Source organism: Nelumbo lutea, chromosome 2 (assembly GCF_056320005.1).
Source record: "Nelumbo lutea isolate HS-2025 chromosome 2, American lotus-T2T, whole genome shotgun sequence".
Lineage (NCBI taxonomy): Eukaryota > Viridiplantae > Streptophyta > Magnoliopsida > Proteales > Nelumbonaceae > Nelumbo > Nelumbo lutea.
The window spans coordinates 46,194,979-46,210,062 of NC_142685.1; the positions used below are offsets into that span (position 1 = coordinate 46,194,979).

The window sequence follows — 15,084 nt, forward strand, 5'->3', positions numbered from 1 at the left end:
GTATTTATATTTGTACCCCTTCAAAAGTCAAAACTAAACCTTAACAATGCTTCAATTTGAATGCGACCCTCCATCTGCTTTCTTTAAAAAAACATTACATTATGTTTTTAGAAGCTAAGTCCGCTGTTATTGTCCGGCCATACCAAAAACCAATGCACATCTCCTATTCACACACGGTAGCTGACTAGCTGTATATTGAAAACATCTCCCATCTCCCATAAATGATGAGCGGTTGTAGTGATGTATGGGTGGGAATGAATAAGGATATTGTGTGGTAGGAGGAGATCCCAACGCACCAAAAAGGCAAAAACGGCCTTTGGCCTGGATTAATCAATTTGATCAGTAAGAAATGGTGGAGGGTGGAAGGCTATGTATGGCTCTAAGATCCATAGTTCCATACTATATACATCGTAACGGTTTCGGACCGAACACCACAGCCGTATATTGGGAGTGAGATGTTCCAGATGTGCGGCTGTAATGCAGCAGATCCTGAACTTGTTAAAACGACAAAATATAATATAAAGGTCAGAACTCAGAAGATGCGGGACGGCGGGACCTACAATCGTAAAGTTTGGGTTGGCTTCGCTCCTTTGATAAGAGAAAGAACTCGTCGAAAATACGAAAATTTTCATAAACAAAGAGGCGTGGCCTTCTCATCCACTGTAAATAGGATTCTTTTCTCTTTTCTAAAGGAGCTAGAGTTTTCTTTGTAAAGTTTGATGCGATTAGGATTGATGCAGCAACTCCACTGTGCTTTACTCTACTTCCACCCGCTCTCAGCAATTCTGCTACAAACATCGAAAACGGTTGCTCACTTCGCCGGAGCAGGAGCAAAGCCAGCCAGCTCTTATTGGTGAGAAGTGGAGTGTTGTACTCTGGATCCCATCTATCTGTCTCTCCTTGCAACAGAGTAGCAGAGCCAAGGAACAATCTCCTCTTACAGTCGAAGATCCCCCCCTCCTTTTTCTCCCCAAAGCCATCGAACTATTAATCTGCAACTCCACTCGTCCTTTTCTCTTTCTTTACGAGATAATGGCGTCGAAGCAAACTTATAGGGTTTGTTTTTGTTTCCGGCGAAGGTTCAAGCAGACAGTGGCCGAAGCTCCGGAAGAGATTAAGGCCCTTTTCAACAGGTACTCAGAAAATGGCATCATGAATGCGGATCACCTCCGTAGCTTTCTGATCGAAATTCAGGAAGAGAAGACGGCGAAAACGGAGGATGCACAAGCCATTATCGATAGTCTCAGAGAGCTTAAGCATCTCAATATCTTCCATAAAAAGGGTATCCATCTCGAAGCCTTCTTCCGCTATCTGTTCGGCGATACTAATCCCCCTCTCTCGCCTTCTGTCGGGGTAATTATACTTCTACACTTTGTTTCTTCAACTTAATTGTGCTCTTGTAGAATTTTTTTGACATCTGGTTTTGTCGTTTCCTTTATAGCAGTTTATGTTCGTGTTGGCAATTGCCCTTTCACTTATCACGATTTGTTTTCCGTGTTCATATCGTTGAACTGGATTTTCCCTGTAATGTACCAATTTAGAAGAACACTGTATTTCTTCAAAACGTTGGAAATGCTGAGATTTCGTTGACACAAAAATATAAATATTTGTTGGATTTTTTTTTGACAGATAATGTTTGTTGGATTAATTACCACATGTACATCTTATTTTGAACCAACTGTGCATAAAACATCATCAATATCCTTTTATGGTGCTTGTATTGGTTGATCTGATACCACCTTGAGCTGTCATCTATATACTGCTTATTGCTTATGTACCGTTGCAACTTGCATCTATGTATAATAACAAGTTAAATCAAACTAAATTACGAACTAATATCTGAACTAAAGAAGCCTATTTCCTAGAGAACTGGGTTCATTTTAACGTTCCAAATTATAAACTACCAACTCGTACATAGAACAAGTAAAAACCAACTGATGTGGTTCATATTTTGAGCGGACCTCTCCCTCCTTATTCAATACAGTTTCACCATTTATTAAAAATTAAAAAGAAAATCTGATGCTGGTTGAGTAGAAGAAAGCTTAAGGTTGCTTAAGGGAATTGGTGGGATGGGTTCTACTGGGATTTTATGCAAGAACAGGGGCTGGCTCTTTCTCAGTTAAAAGTGAAGGTTAAGGGCTGGAAATGGTTCAATTCAGCATGTTATGGGTCACATAGACTGGGTTGACTTGGCGTCTGTTTGGCATCAATGCCATTGCTCCAGGAAACGCCTGTTTGTTTGGAACCGTTTTTCCATAAAAAACCAGTGCTCCAAGCCATGCCTTGGAAATCGGGAAGGCATGGCTTGGAGCAATGCCGAATTTGGCTTTTCCTGGAGCTGCAGCTCGTTGCTGCCAATGGGGACATGAGGTGGCAGTGACAGGGACATGATGTGGCACTGGATAATAGGTACCAGTGCTGAAAATGTTTCCTGGAGCATTGGTACCAAACAGAAAACGTTGCTGTTGCTCCAGGAAATGTCCTACCTGGCAGCAATGTTTCCAAACAAAAAAAGACACCATTTTCTCAGAAAACAGTGCTTCTAACCCACACATCAGCAACACCATTTTCTAAGAAAACAGTGCTGTATCTGCAGCATCAATGCCAAACATATACTTGATAAACGTATGGTTTAAGGGCTGAAATAAGAATAGCTAGGTATTGTTCTCAGATCAAGTCTTGTTAAAGGATCCTGTCCTTCAGCCTAGAAGCAATGACAAGGTAATTTTGGCAACTTAACCTAAAAGTCACACATTCATCATTCTTGAAGGTCCTGAATCCATGTGTTTACCTTCCTCTTCCTCCCACGACTAAGGCCTTTTCTTGGGAAGCTACTCTTAAAATAAAAATATTGATAAGATGTGCCGGCATTAGATGGAAGACCTGGGTCTTATTACCTCATGTGTGTGTTCATTGCAAGATAAGTTAGAGTGCCAACCATTTTTTTCCTCCCTCTTTCAGTTCTTTTTTTATCAATAACTTTGAAAAGATTTCAATAATCAGAAAACTTTAGGATACAACAAGAAGCTGTGAAAGAAATCAGTTCTCGTGAACCTATTTACTCCATATTCCCCTAACTAGCCACTAAAAGAGAAAGATGACAATGCACAAAAAAGAAATGATAGCATTTTTTCTTGAAAAGAAGCGTGAAACACCCTCAAAGATGTAATTACAGTAATAGTGTATTAACAACAAAAGATTCCTGGACTCCCTATTCTGTAGGACTCTATTATAAGAGGATGGAAATTGGTAGCAAGCTCTACTGCAACGGTAACTAGTTCAGAAAGTGTGGTAACAGTGGTAACCACCAGAAAGAGGGAGATGATACTGGTACTGTGGTAGAGAGTGTAGAAATAATCAAACAATATTGGTCAAGCTCTACTGCAACGGTAACTAGTTCAGAAAGTGTGGTAACAGTGGTAACCACCAGAAAGAGGGAGATGATACTGGTACTGTGGTAGAGAGTGTAGAAATAATCAAACAATATTGGTCCTGAAATCAGCAAACTCCATGGCCAACAAGGCAATGAAATAACAAGAGAGGGGTTGGGAGACACCAGTTGTATTGAGTGGCTAACAATCCAGATTGATGGTATTTTATTTCATATGTATTGGTTCTGGATTGTGTTGATCTTGGTCAAGGGTTATTAATGTGTTCCTTGGTCCGTTTCTCTAATCAGATAAGGGATTGCACCTCTTCTTTTGTTCTTTATATGACTATAAATAAAGTATTTTTGTGTATGTTAATGATAAAAATATAATAGTTCCCAAAGCTTTCTTTTTTTAAAGGTGTCTATAAGGTACGATTTATATTAGACACATTGCAAGGTAGTTTAGGCTGAAATTTATCCCTTGAATAAAGGATGATATTTCACTATTTCTTTGCAATCCATTCAAACCATGAATTACCTATATGTACTTGACTACGTTTCTTGGATTTGTCTCTCTTATTACTGATTTCACAAACCATGGAGATCTCTAGCTTTCCTGGTGACTGACAAAATGCTCCTTTTCCAGGTGCATCATGATATGAACTCTCCATTGTCCCATTATTTCATATATACAGGGCATAATTCCTATTTAACTGGGAATCAACTTAGCAGTGATTGCAGTGATGTCCCTATAGTAAATGCACTGCATATGAGTGTAAGAGTGATTGAACTAGATATATGGCCAAATTCTACAAAAGATAATGTGGATGTTCTTCATGGAAGGTATATATTTAATGTGCAAGTCAAATCTCTATCATAGTATTTATTTATTTGTTTGTTTATTTTGAGAAAGGATGACTTTCATTAAAACTCAGAGCATACTGTGTCCATCTCTTTAGCTATTAGTAGCTCCTTCTTCAGATTCTTTGATATTCATGGTGCATTTTGGAGATCAACCTTTAATACATCTGAAGAGTAGACAATATCAGTGGAATCAATGTGGTTAAGCACTGATTAGCTGTTTTGTCCTCTCTATTCAATGTGATGGCTAGTCGGTACCTAGGTGTTGACTAGTCAATAAAAAAGATATGTTCATAAATGAGTTAATATGGACTACAATTCTACAAAAAGAAATAAATAAATAAAAGAATGACACTGAACATTTAGTTTACAGTGATTGTTTTGCAAACTGGGTAGACTAGGATAGGGAATCACAGCCTTTTTTGTTCGCTGATCTTCTCAAGCTGATATAATTGCATCCTAATTTCTCTTTCAAGTAATCTGGTTTTCTGTGTATAGGACACTGACAACCCCAGTGGAACTCATAAAATGTTTGAGGTCTATTAAGGAGCATGCCTTCGCTTTATCTTCATATCCTGTAGTTATAACTCTAGAAGATCATCTTACTCCAGATCTTCAGGCTAAAGTAGCTGAGGTAAGCATGTATTTTCATTTTCTTCTTTTAAGTGTGCACATTAACCACCATTGTGGTTTGCAATGAAGCATCTTATGATTGCAAATAACTTCCTTTGTAGATGGTCACACAAACATTTCAAGATGTGCTATTTACTCCTGAATCAGAATGTTTAATGGAATTCCCTTCACCAGAATCATTGAAGCAGCGAATTGTCATATCGACTAAACCACCAAAAGAGTATCTTCAGGCTAAGTTAAAGGAAAGTGATTCACAGAAGGGGAAGGACTCAGCTGAGGAAGAAGCCTGGGGGAAAGAAGTTCCTGACCTTAAAGTTGAACTTGAAGCTGTCGATAAGGTGCATGTGAATCATAGTTTATGGTGTTGTTTATTTGTTTTAGACATAGACAAAGATGATGTCTGTTTAATTGCTCACTTAGAATTTTACAGCAGAATGGTTCAGATGAAGCAGAGGACGAGGAAGATACCGATGATGGAGATCGGAAGTTACAGCAGAATACAGCACCTCAATATAAACATTTAATTGCTATTCATGCTGGGAAGCTGAAGGGTGGATTATCTGAATGGTTAAAGGTGAAGCCAACCAGAGTCAGGCGTCTCAGTTTGAGTGAACAAGAGCTTGAGAAGGCTGTTCTAACCCATGGAGCAGAAATAATCAGGTAGTTACTAAGTTTTTTAACAAGATTCATTTGCATGAAATCTTGTGCACAAGCTCATTTGTGTATCTGTGTCAGGAAACTGGATAAATATTTTTTAATACTTTAAAACATTTCAACAGTCCAACTGTGAACATTTGGAAATGATATATGAGATAGCTACAAAATTTCACTTTTGCACTATCCACTCTATTTGGGAATATAATATGCCAGTCTTGGTACTTGGTAGACTAAAAAGTCATTCTGCCCGTGGCATGTTGGTGATCATATGGTGTACAATGCAGAAGCCGCCTTCAAAAAGTCCTACCTTTTGGGAATTGGTGCTCTTCAGCTACTGGTCAAGCAACATGTTCATAAATTGATTGTTACAATATTGTGATCCAAGCCTTTTCTTCCTGGCTTCAGAGTTCTTCTTAGAGGGGTCAAACAATAATATACACAAAAATCTCCCTAGAATGATCTCTTCTAATGTTGGCCCTTTACTCCCTTGAATGCGCATTGCTTATATGTATGGCATGGTGACCTAATAATCAACCCCAAGACATGTATGCTTCAGAGTTTAGATTTTTCTTCTCTTATTTATTCTCCAATGCAAATCATGTCTGAATTGATACACAAACTATAACTAGTTATGCTTTTTTTTTTTCTAATCTTTGTTTCCTTTTTTTCTCCTGATGATTGATTGATTGTTTGGCTTGTTCTAGGTTCACACAGCAGAATTTGCTGAGAATATACCCAAAGGGTATACGCTTTGATTCATCAAACTACAACCCACTACTTGGGTGGATGTATGGAGCTCAAATGGTTGCCCTTAATATGCAGGTTAGGTTTCCTCTTTGGTACATTATTTTGTAATTCTTTTGTTTTCTGATATTTTTTTCATGTTATTACCATCATTAGTAATTTTTATTTCCTATCTATACACCCTAATGTCATTCCTTGTTTGACTCGAATCCTAAAACTAAGATCTTCACTGTGCAAAGCAACTGTTTGGGCAAAAAGAATTGCATGCAGTATAAAAAGACTTCCCTTTTCACCAGGACAATATCTTTGGACAGTATTTTCCTTTGAAAAAAAAGGTGAATCCAAAATGAAGGAGCCTCATTGAATCCTCTGCCCTCCTTGAGGGAGTAGTTCCTTCAGTTTGTATACAGGGAATCCTCTACCTGCCACTGCACTTGGATTAAAAAAAATGATGATTATGATCATCATCATAAGCAAACTACGCCACTTAACAATAATTACAAAGAAAGCTGAGCTAGAATATCAAGCCATCATTGCCAAGATGGAGTGTAGCAGGTTGTTTGTTAGGGAGGTAGTATTATTCTTTAGATACATGCATAGATGGCAAGGGCATCAGTTGATCCATTTCCTTTATACTTGTGATAGTTGATAAAATTAATCCCTCTGCCTGCTTCAATCAAATATTTGAATATTAAAAAGTCATGCTTCAAGATTTAGGATAAGCAATGGTAAAATATCACGTATGGTATCCAGGGTCATTGAACTTCCAATTGAAAATTTCTGTGATAGTATCACAATTCTCAAGGTTTGCACACATGATCTAAAGGTATCTAAAGCCATAAATGCACAATTTAACTTGTACATGCCATAAGACCCATCATGGTATGCTGCATGTTCCAATGATATGATTATTGCTGGCAAGGTTACTTTTCCACAGGAATATTTATTGTGTCTCCTTTGGAGATATTGGATTGGATCCTAGTGTCAGTCAGAGCAGAGAGAATCCATATTAGGTTTCCATATGCAAAATTGCAAATAAACTGTGGTGATGTGATCAGAATTGCTAAAGGAAATGATATTTTTTTGGCTGGTTGAACCTGTTAGAAGATTATGTGGAAACACAATCCAGGGGAACTCTCAAGTTGGTTGGATCAGCTAAGACTGCTTCTCACTTGGGTTCAATGACTACTTTGTATCACTGACTGAGCATCTTTTTTCTTTTTTGAAAAAGGCAAGGTAAAGTATTATTGAATTAATCACTGATCAGGGTCCTTTGTACAAAGAGAAACTGTACAAGACAACCCACTATGGATCCCCAAAAAATCCACCCTCAAAAAAGTTATCTTCAGTAAATCACTGATCACTATATTGAATTAATCACCGATCACTGGCTAAGCATCTTAATGCCTGTAGATAAGGTGCACTGCATAATCATCAATATTGAAGAGCCACCTCAACTGACCATCAGTAGAAAATTAAAAAAGTTATCTTTGGTTGTCCATCTATCAAACAACTAATTTTTATCAAAAACTTCAAAACTTTAGTAATGATAAAATAAGGTGTACACATATAGAGGAGCCCTACGTAGATATCCTTCCCTCTCTTTTTTATTCATAACCGTGACTAAAACATTTTATCTCTACACACCCCTTGTTTTGCTAGAGTTAGTTCTGTTAAATGCAGGGGATGAGACTACGAGGGAAAATAAAGCTGAAAACTCCAAGGGATGTGAGAGTCCATGTGAGGAGGTGGAGATGGTGGAGCATGGTTCTGTTTTCCAAGTGTTATTGGAAAATTGGGAGTGGATTTAGGGAGGAAAAGAGAAACTTCTATGATAGTAGGATCTAAAAACGATGATGGTGCTGCAGTATTTGTGAAAAAACCAAAGAGTTCAAATAGTGGTCATTTAGTCTATGTTACCAAAAGATTCCATTGGCTGAAGGAAAGTCTTTGTGGGGGTAGGTCCTTGTAGTAAGTACACAAGGACTTGTAAGAGGAAGGGGGTAAAAAACAGAAATAGAAACCACTCAACCAGAACCTTAATAGAAGCAGCAGTGACACAGAATTGGTGAAGGGAGAGGTTGAGAAGAAGACAAGACCATTCTCTGTTACACAAAACAAAGATGTATTATTAGAAGAGGAGGTCTTTCTGGGGAGAGGTCGAGAAGAAGACAAGACCATTCTCTGTTACACAAAACAAAGACGTATTTTTAGAAGAGGAGTTGTTTCTGGGGACTGAGATGGAAGTAGAAGAAGATAAAAATCAGAAGATGAAGGAGAAGATGAGATGGTTATTGATCAAGTAAGGAAAATAGGGAAAAAGATGATTTGGAAAAGATAGCGGAAACTGAAGTCCAAGCAAATTACTGGGGATATCTTTTTTAGGAGGGGAAGAGTTTGTGAGAAAAATGTTTCTGGAATTGGAAAAGAAGTGCCCTTTTTTTTATAAATAAATGAACTTTTTATTAAATTGGAAATATTATCACATACAAGCAGCCCTTGGAGAGGCGCGAGCTGCGATCTCTCCACTAAAGAAGAAAACAAAAGTAATAAGTTACAGTTGTGCCCAATACAAAACTTCCCTAGCTGCCCCTTGCTTGGCTAGACAGTCCGCCATAGCATTTGCTGATCTCCCCACTCATTGTATTCTTAGGTCCATGTTTCTTGTCAGAACCTTAAACTTTTTAATTTCATTCCTGAAGCACCAAACTACTGACTCTGGCCCTGGGTTCTGCAACCAGCTTATAACAACCTTTGAGTCACCTTCAACTATTAGCTGGTTCACCCCTAATTGAGCTGCAAACTGTACACCTTGCAGGGCAGCAAACATTTCTGCTCTAGTAGAGTCTCCCACTCCTTTAGGACCTGAGAAGATAAATGTCACATTCCCGACTTCATTCCTCAATACCCCACCTAACCCAGAGGGACCCGGGTTTCCTAGACTGCTTCTGTCAAAATTCAACTTCAAGAAGCCTGCAGGAGGTGATGACCAGCTTGTTCTCACTTTAGTCTTGGAAAAGGAACAACTTGCCACTGCTGCCCAATTCCTCCAAATGTCATTAAAGGAGAATTGGTGGAACAAGTCCAAAGATTTCAGATAATGAATCACCCTAACCAAGATGCAGTCCTTTATCTCTTGAAGGTTCCTTTCCTTCTCCAAAAAAGTTCTAGCTTTCCTTTCTCCCCAGATTGCCCTTATCAATGCAGCTCTTGCACACCTCCACATGATTTTACCCCTTTTCTGTTGCCAAACAAAAGTAGATGGATCAAAAATCATTCTTAAATCTGGCAAGTTCCAACTGCTCCCAAACAAAGAGAGAAGCCAATCCCATAACTCTGCAGTAAATGAGCAAGAAATTAACAAATGATAGCAGTCCTCACTCTGAGATCTGCACAGGATGCACCAGTTGGGGGAAATACACAGAAAAGAAGTGTGTAAGGGGTAAGCTTTTTCTGGATTCAGTGATTTATGGTCAGGGTAGAAAAGTTTTAATATCTTAAGGTTTAAGAATGGAATATTGTGTTCTAAGGGGTTCTTGGAGGGTTCTGGTGTTGTGGGCTTTGAGTTCTTCTTCTTTCTTGTAGGTGATAGCTTGTCACCTTGTTTGTAACCATTTTTTATTAGCCATTTGAATGTTTTTCATTTCATTCCTGTAAACCCAAAGATCTTTTTCTTTGCTCTGTAGCCACCCTGTTACAAGGTGTGAAGCCCCTTCAATCAACATTTCATTGATATTTTATATCCTTTACTCTTTGTGCTCCCTCCATTACCTCCATAATCTCAGCCCTTAGTGAATCACCCACTCCAATTGGGCCTAAGAATAATGCAATAGCATGATCTGTCTCTTTCCTGAATATGCCTCCCACTCCTGAGGCATCTATAAAACATCTTTTATAAGTAAGCTTAAGTAAACTAGGTTAGGTAAAAGAAACTTATAACTAATGATAAGTAACTTAGGGGATAAGTTACCATAAGCCTACTGATGAACCAAACATCACCTAAATGAATTTTGTTTTTCAATGATTCTCTGTCAAGAAATTACCTACTTGATCAAACTAAGAGACATCAGTTAAAACAATAACCGAGGTCACATGTATGGTATAATATGATATGTTAGCTGGTATTTTGGCCTATGGCAATATTTTTCCACTCAAAGAGAATGAAATGTGAGCATGTGGGATTTTCCTTGACAGGGGTATGGAAGATCACTCTGGTTGATGCATGGAATGTTCCGAGCCAATGGAGGATGTGGTTATGTGAAAAAACCTGATTTTCTATTGAATGCTAACAAGGCATTTGATCCTAAGGCAACATTACCAGTAAAGAAAACCTTGAAGGTGAATGAATCTTTCCTGAGCTTTTGACTATACAATATAGTCTAATTGTCTTTTTTTGCTGTGGGTCTTATCTCAAAACTAAGTTTGGCTTTGGTTTTCATGTTTGTAAACAGGTGAGAGTATATATGGGGGAAGGATGGAACTTTGATTTCAAGCGCACACACTTTGATAACTACTCCCCGCCAGACTTTTATACTAGGGTAAGATTATAAAAAAGTGACCTCAGTTAGAAATCTGGGATTATTTGCTTGCCTGAATGGGTCCATCCATCTGGTTATTGCAGAGTACATGAGTATGTGCATATACACGTGTATTTATGTATATATGTATGCATGTAGCATGTACATATACACACATGTGTATGTATGTACCTACATTGTCCGTGTGCAAGCACTCTCGTGTGTGGACTTTATATCATCCACTTGATTGGATTTTATATGCAATAAGAGGAAGTGCGGTTGGGTACTCCAGAGAATATTCAAAGGATCTGATTATATGGATCATAAAGTTTGATAGACTTAATTTAACCTGTTTTTGGTTTGATAGAAAATAAGAGTGAAACAGAAAGTTGAGGGAAGGTTCTTGAAGGGATTTTGTTCTATATCTCTCATTTTTTATTTGGAACCAAACATAGTCTAAGGAGATCTAAACTCAAGGTTAGGTCCAGGTCCATGATAATGAGTATCACGTAACATACATAACATGAGATCCAATGTCATTGTTTTGATGTTGCACAGTTTTTGGAAAGTAAAGAATTTTAATCACAAAATATCTATATATGGATATTCTTTAGCATCATCCTGGAGACCCAAGGAGATAAAATTCTCACCACTAGACTAAAACGTGGCAAGGTAGTACGCTACAGTTTTAGCATTTCTGACAGCAAGCAATCAAAGACAACATCGAAGAGACAAGAGCCATAATCTTCCTAGTCCAAATTAAAGTTGACCCTTTTTGTAAAGCTATGTAGGAAAGCATGGTTACTGATCTGGCAAGCTACAGGTTGGGATTGCTGGAGTTCCGGCTGATTCAGTAATGAAGAAAACAAAGACAATTGAGGATGACTGGACACCAGTTTGGGACGAGGAGTTTGAGTTCCCATTAACTGTTCCGGAGCTTGCTTTGCTTCGGATTGAAGTTCACGAGTATGACATGTCTGAGAAGGACGACTTTGGAGGTCAGACATGTCTGCCCGTGTCAGAGTTGAGGACGGGGATCAGAGCAGTCCCACTGCACAGCCGTAAGGGAGAGAAGTACAGCTCCGTAAAGCTTCTGATGCGTTTTCAGTTTGTTTGAGTTATTTTAATCCTGTTATGATACCTCCGTTCTCTGTTTTGTATTATATGAAAACGTATCTTGCAGTTGGATGTCTGTATCATTCATAGTGTTGTGCATTCCAATAAATTCTTCTTGTTTCATCATGACGGAGGGCCATCTTATATAGTTTCAGTTATACTTGCAGGGTTGTAATCTGATACGTATTTGTGATCTGCTTTTGTTTATTCTTAGAACTGAGGTTTTATTCACTTTTATTTGACGTCTGGTGAGGTAAGCCACCACAACTTACCATTTTCGTTTTTACCTTTTAATCATTGTATGTGTGATGTGTCTGGCAGAAATCATGGAAAATTAGACGCAGGTGTCTGCTTTCTTTAGAAGAAATTCTTCTAGACATTCCTTCCTATTCTGCAGGAAGTTTGGATGTGAATTATTAAAGCGTATAAATCCGAAAGAAACAGAACATTCACTGCGAAGAGGCATAAATGAATTTGTATTCATCTCCGAAAAATAGCCTTCACCGAACTGAAGCCATCGCCCTGAAAGCCTGCCTGATATACCACCTATTTCCCCTGGCCATGAAATCACCTCGTGAATTGTTGCAGGCAAGTTACAAAAGTTTGTGTCTCTCTTGGTCTCCCATCCCAACTAAATTTCCATGACCTCTTCCTACAGCATTTTACAAATACAGTTGGCTAAGTTTCATCTGTGCGAACAGATGCCTTGCATCAAATAAAAATAATAAATGATCTGGTCCAAACAAAAAAATGAAAAACAAAATTAGGATTTCAGAACCCCTAAACTTAGCAGAAGTATAGGATCAAAGGTAAAAGTGCTCAATAACTTAGAGTATCTGACATTGTTTAAAAAGAAAATATCACGATTACACTTTTCCCGAACTGTTCGGCCAACTTTCATAGAGTTGTTCCTTCTTTACCGAAGCCACCGTCTGTCTAGTCCAGGAATGATCAGGGTGATGTTTGGTTCCATTGCTGTTGGCACCAGTTCAGCGCTAAATAGGCATTTTTCTCAATGGAATCTGAAAAGGTTTCTTCCAGGTGTTTTTCACTGTTTGCACATGTGGCGCGTAATGGAACCTATTTGTCAAAAAATGCGAAGAAATGTTTTTCAACAATTTTCTTGTTTTTCAAGAAAACTGCTATATAAATGGCAATGAAATTAAACAACCCCCCGGATCAGTAAAATTTATCAATAAAATTGCTGGGGAAACCCGGCTTTAAATTGTAGTGGGTTACAACTTACAAGGTGCAGACTTAGAAAGTTTTTTTGTTAGTTTTGAAAATAGGTTTAATGTATTAATGTCTTAGGATTTAGTTGTTTGTTTTATTTTCTTTTCTCTTTGGTTGTTTATTGTTGTGGCAGTTTCCTTTCGACCAAATAAAATGTCTGGAGGATTTAGAAGTTCATGGATTAGAGTGACTAAATTACAAATTTTTGAATGAAAAACTTGCCATTGTTTCTTGTATTATATTTTCTTATTTATGATATTTCCTAATCGTATCAATAGGTGTTGAATGATTCCTAAAAGCCCCCCATGGTGTTGAACCATAAATCTTTTATATTTTCTTTTTTTTTTTTTTGTGTGTGTGTGTGTTATTTGGTTATTGGCTTTTTCAAATATTATGCTAGATTATCTTCCTATTTTTTAGGATTGTAATATCTTATTTCATTCTGTGGATATAGAAATTTGCCTCCATTGCAAGCCCTAATTTTTCTGAAAGAAGCTTCATAATTATAATTTTGAAATTTTGATTCAGCCCACCATCACAATTTAAAAATTCCATGCAATCCATTTGTATCGAATTAGCAACTCTGATCACATGCTTTTGAAATGAAATATAAATATACTTGCTTCTAATTGCTTTTAAAGAAAAGGGGTAGTACTTCAATAACTGGTTTATTATCAGTAGGTATATGAACTTTCAATGAAGTTAGGGGCCTAGGCTTGGATGATGGTTCAGTTTTTGGTTAAAGCTCTATGCACATCTACATTCAGTAGTGGTTTAGCTTTTATGTTAATCCAACCCAATAAAAGTTGAGTTACGATCTGAGATTTAAAAAAACGGGAAGAAGGTTGGGTTGGGTTCAACTAAAATTAACTTGGAGTTAAATTGGATTGAATTAGTGTTGAACAAATTTAATTGAAGTTTAAGTTAAAATTAGATAAATTGAGTTGAAAGTTAAGTTTAGGGTTTAAAACTTAAGATTGGATTAAAGATAATTTCAACCCCACCTAACCTGGCCCAACTTACGGCTCTAGCTGCTATGTGATATGAGAGTAGTGTGAGGATCACTCTAATGAGGTAGGTGTTCATCCGGATTCTGGTGTCGGGGAGTACCGACAAATTGTAAAGTGAAATGAACTGCTGGGAAACAGGAGCGAGAAATAAGTGGCATTTTTTATATAAAAGAATAATTAATAAGGTTTACGATTAAAAATAATTAGTGTATGCAATGTAAACCACTTCTGTTGTATGTCCAACGGTGACTGATGACGGAAGGTAGGTATCTTAAAAGTGACCGACTGACTGAGAGGGGGTTATCTCATCTTAATATCCCGCGTTTAACACGTTGTTTCCTGTGTTTAGTTTGGTAGAAAATAATAAAACTTTGTTGCCTCAAAAGGCCCTCAACCAGTCAGCCTTCGGTTTCTCTGATGTTTTTTTCTATTGTCATGGATCGGAGGTCGACCTGATTAACTGTGATAAATAAGCCTGGGTCCATATTGGCGACAAAGTCGACCAAGACACAGGCAGAGGCTAGAGGCAACGCCCACGTGTTAAAGTCAAGTCAGATAAAAGGATACTCGAATTCGAACTCGAGTACTCGACAACTCGCAACTCAAACTAGTTTTTTAACTTTTTTTTATTATTATTTAATCGGGCTCTTTTATTAGTCAGAGAGGTCCCACCCCGCGTTCCGACTTCCCACCTGGTGGCTGCAGCCTGCTGGGCATGGTCGGTCGGAGCTCGGATCGTCTGTCCCTAGGGGACAGAAAATCCAATGACAATCGAACACGTCGTTCTTCTTAGAAATTTTCAAAATTAACGGAGTCCAGACATCAACGGCAGTCTGGATTTCAAAAACTTGTCAATTTTGGTTTAAGCGTCTTTTGGGATCCCAGTCTCTCTTCTCCATTTTCGTTTTGCATTCTTCCCTCTCCTTCACAATGAAAGTTCTTC

At 37.9% G+C, this 15,084-nt stretch overlaps 1 protein-coding gene across 2 annotated transcripts; it reads left to right on the plus strand.

Moving 5' to 3' along the window:
- Positions 1-528: 528 nt before the first annotated feature.
- Positions 529-12,024, plus strand: LOC148870353 (phosphoinositide phospholipase C 2-like). Of its 2 annotated transcripts, none has more exons than XM_088969333.1 (9): positions 529-1,353; positions 4,017-4,213; positions 4,730-4,865; positions 4,966-5,202; positions 5,295-5,524; positions 6,226-6,343; positions 10,460-10,603; positions 10,717-10,803; positions 11,606-12,024. In XM_088969333.1, exons 1-9 carry the CDS (start codon positions 1,033-1,035, stop codon positions 11,897-11,899), a joined length of 1,764 nt encoding a protein of 587 aa, XP_088825459.1. In that variant the 5' UTR covers positions 529-1,032; the 3' UTR covers positions 11,900-12,024. The 2 variants fall into 2 exon arrangements, with proteins under 2 accessions (XP_088825459.1, XP_088825460.1); XM_088969334.1 differs by having other exon boundaries at positions 541-1,353; positions 5,298-5,524.
- Positions 12,025-15,084: the final 3,060 nt, after the last annotated feature.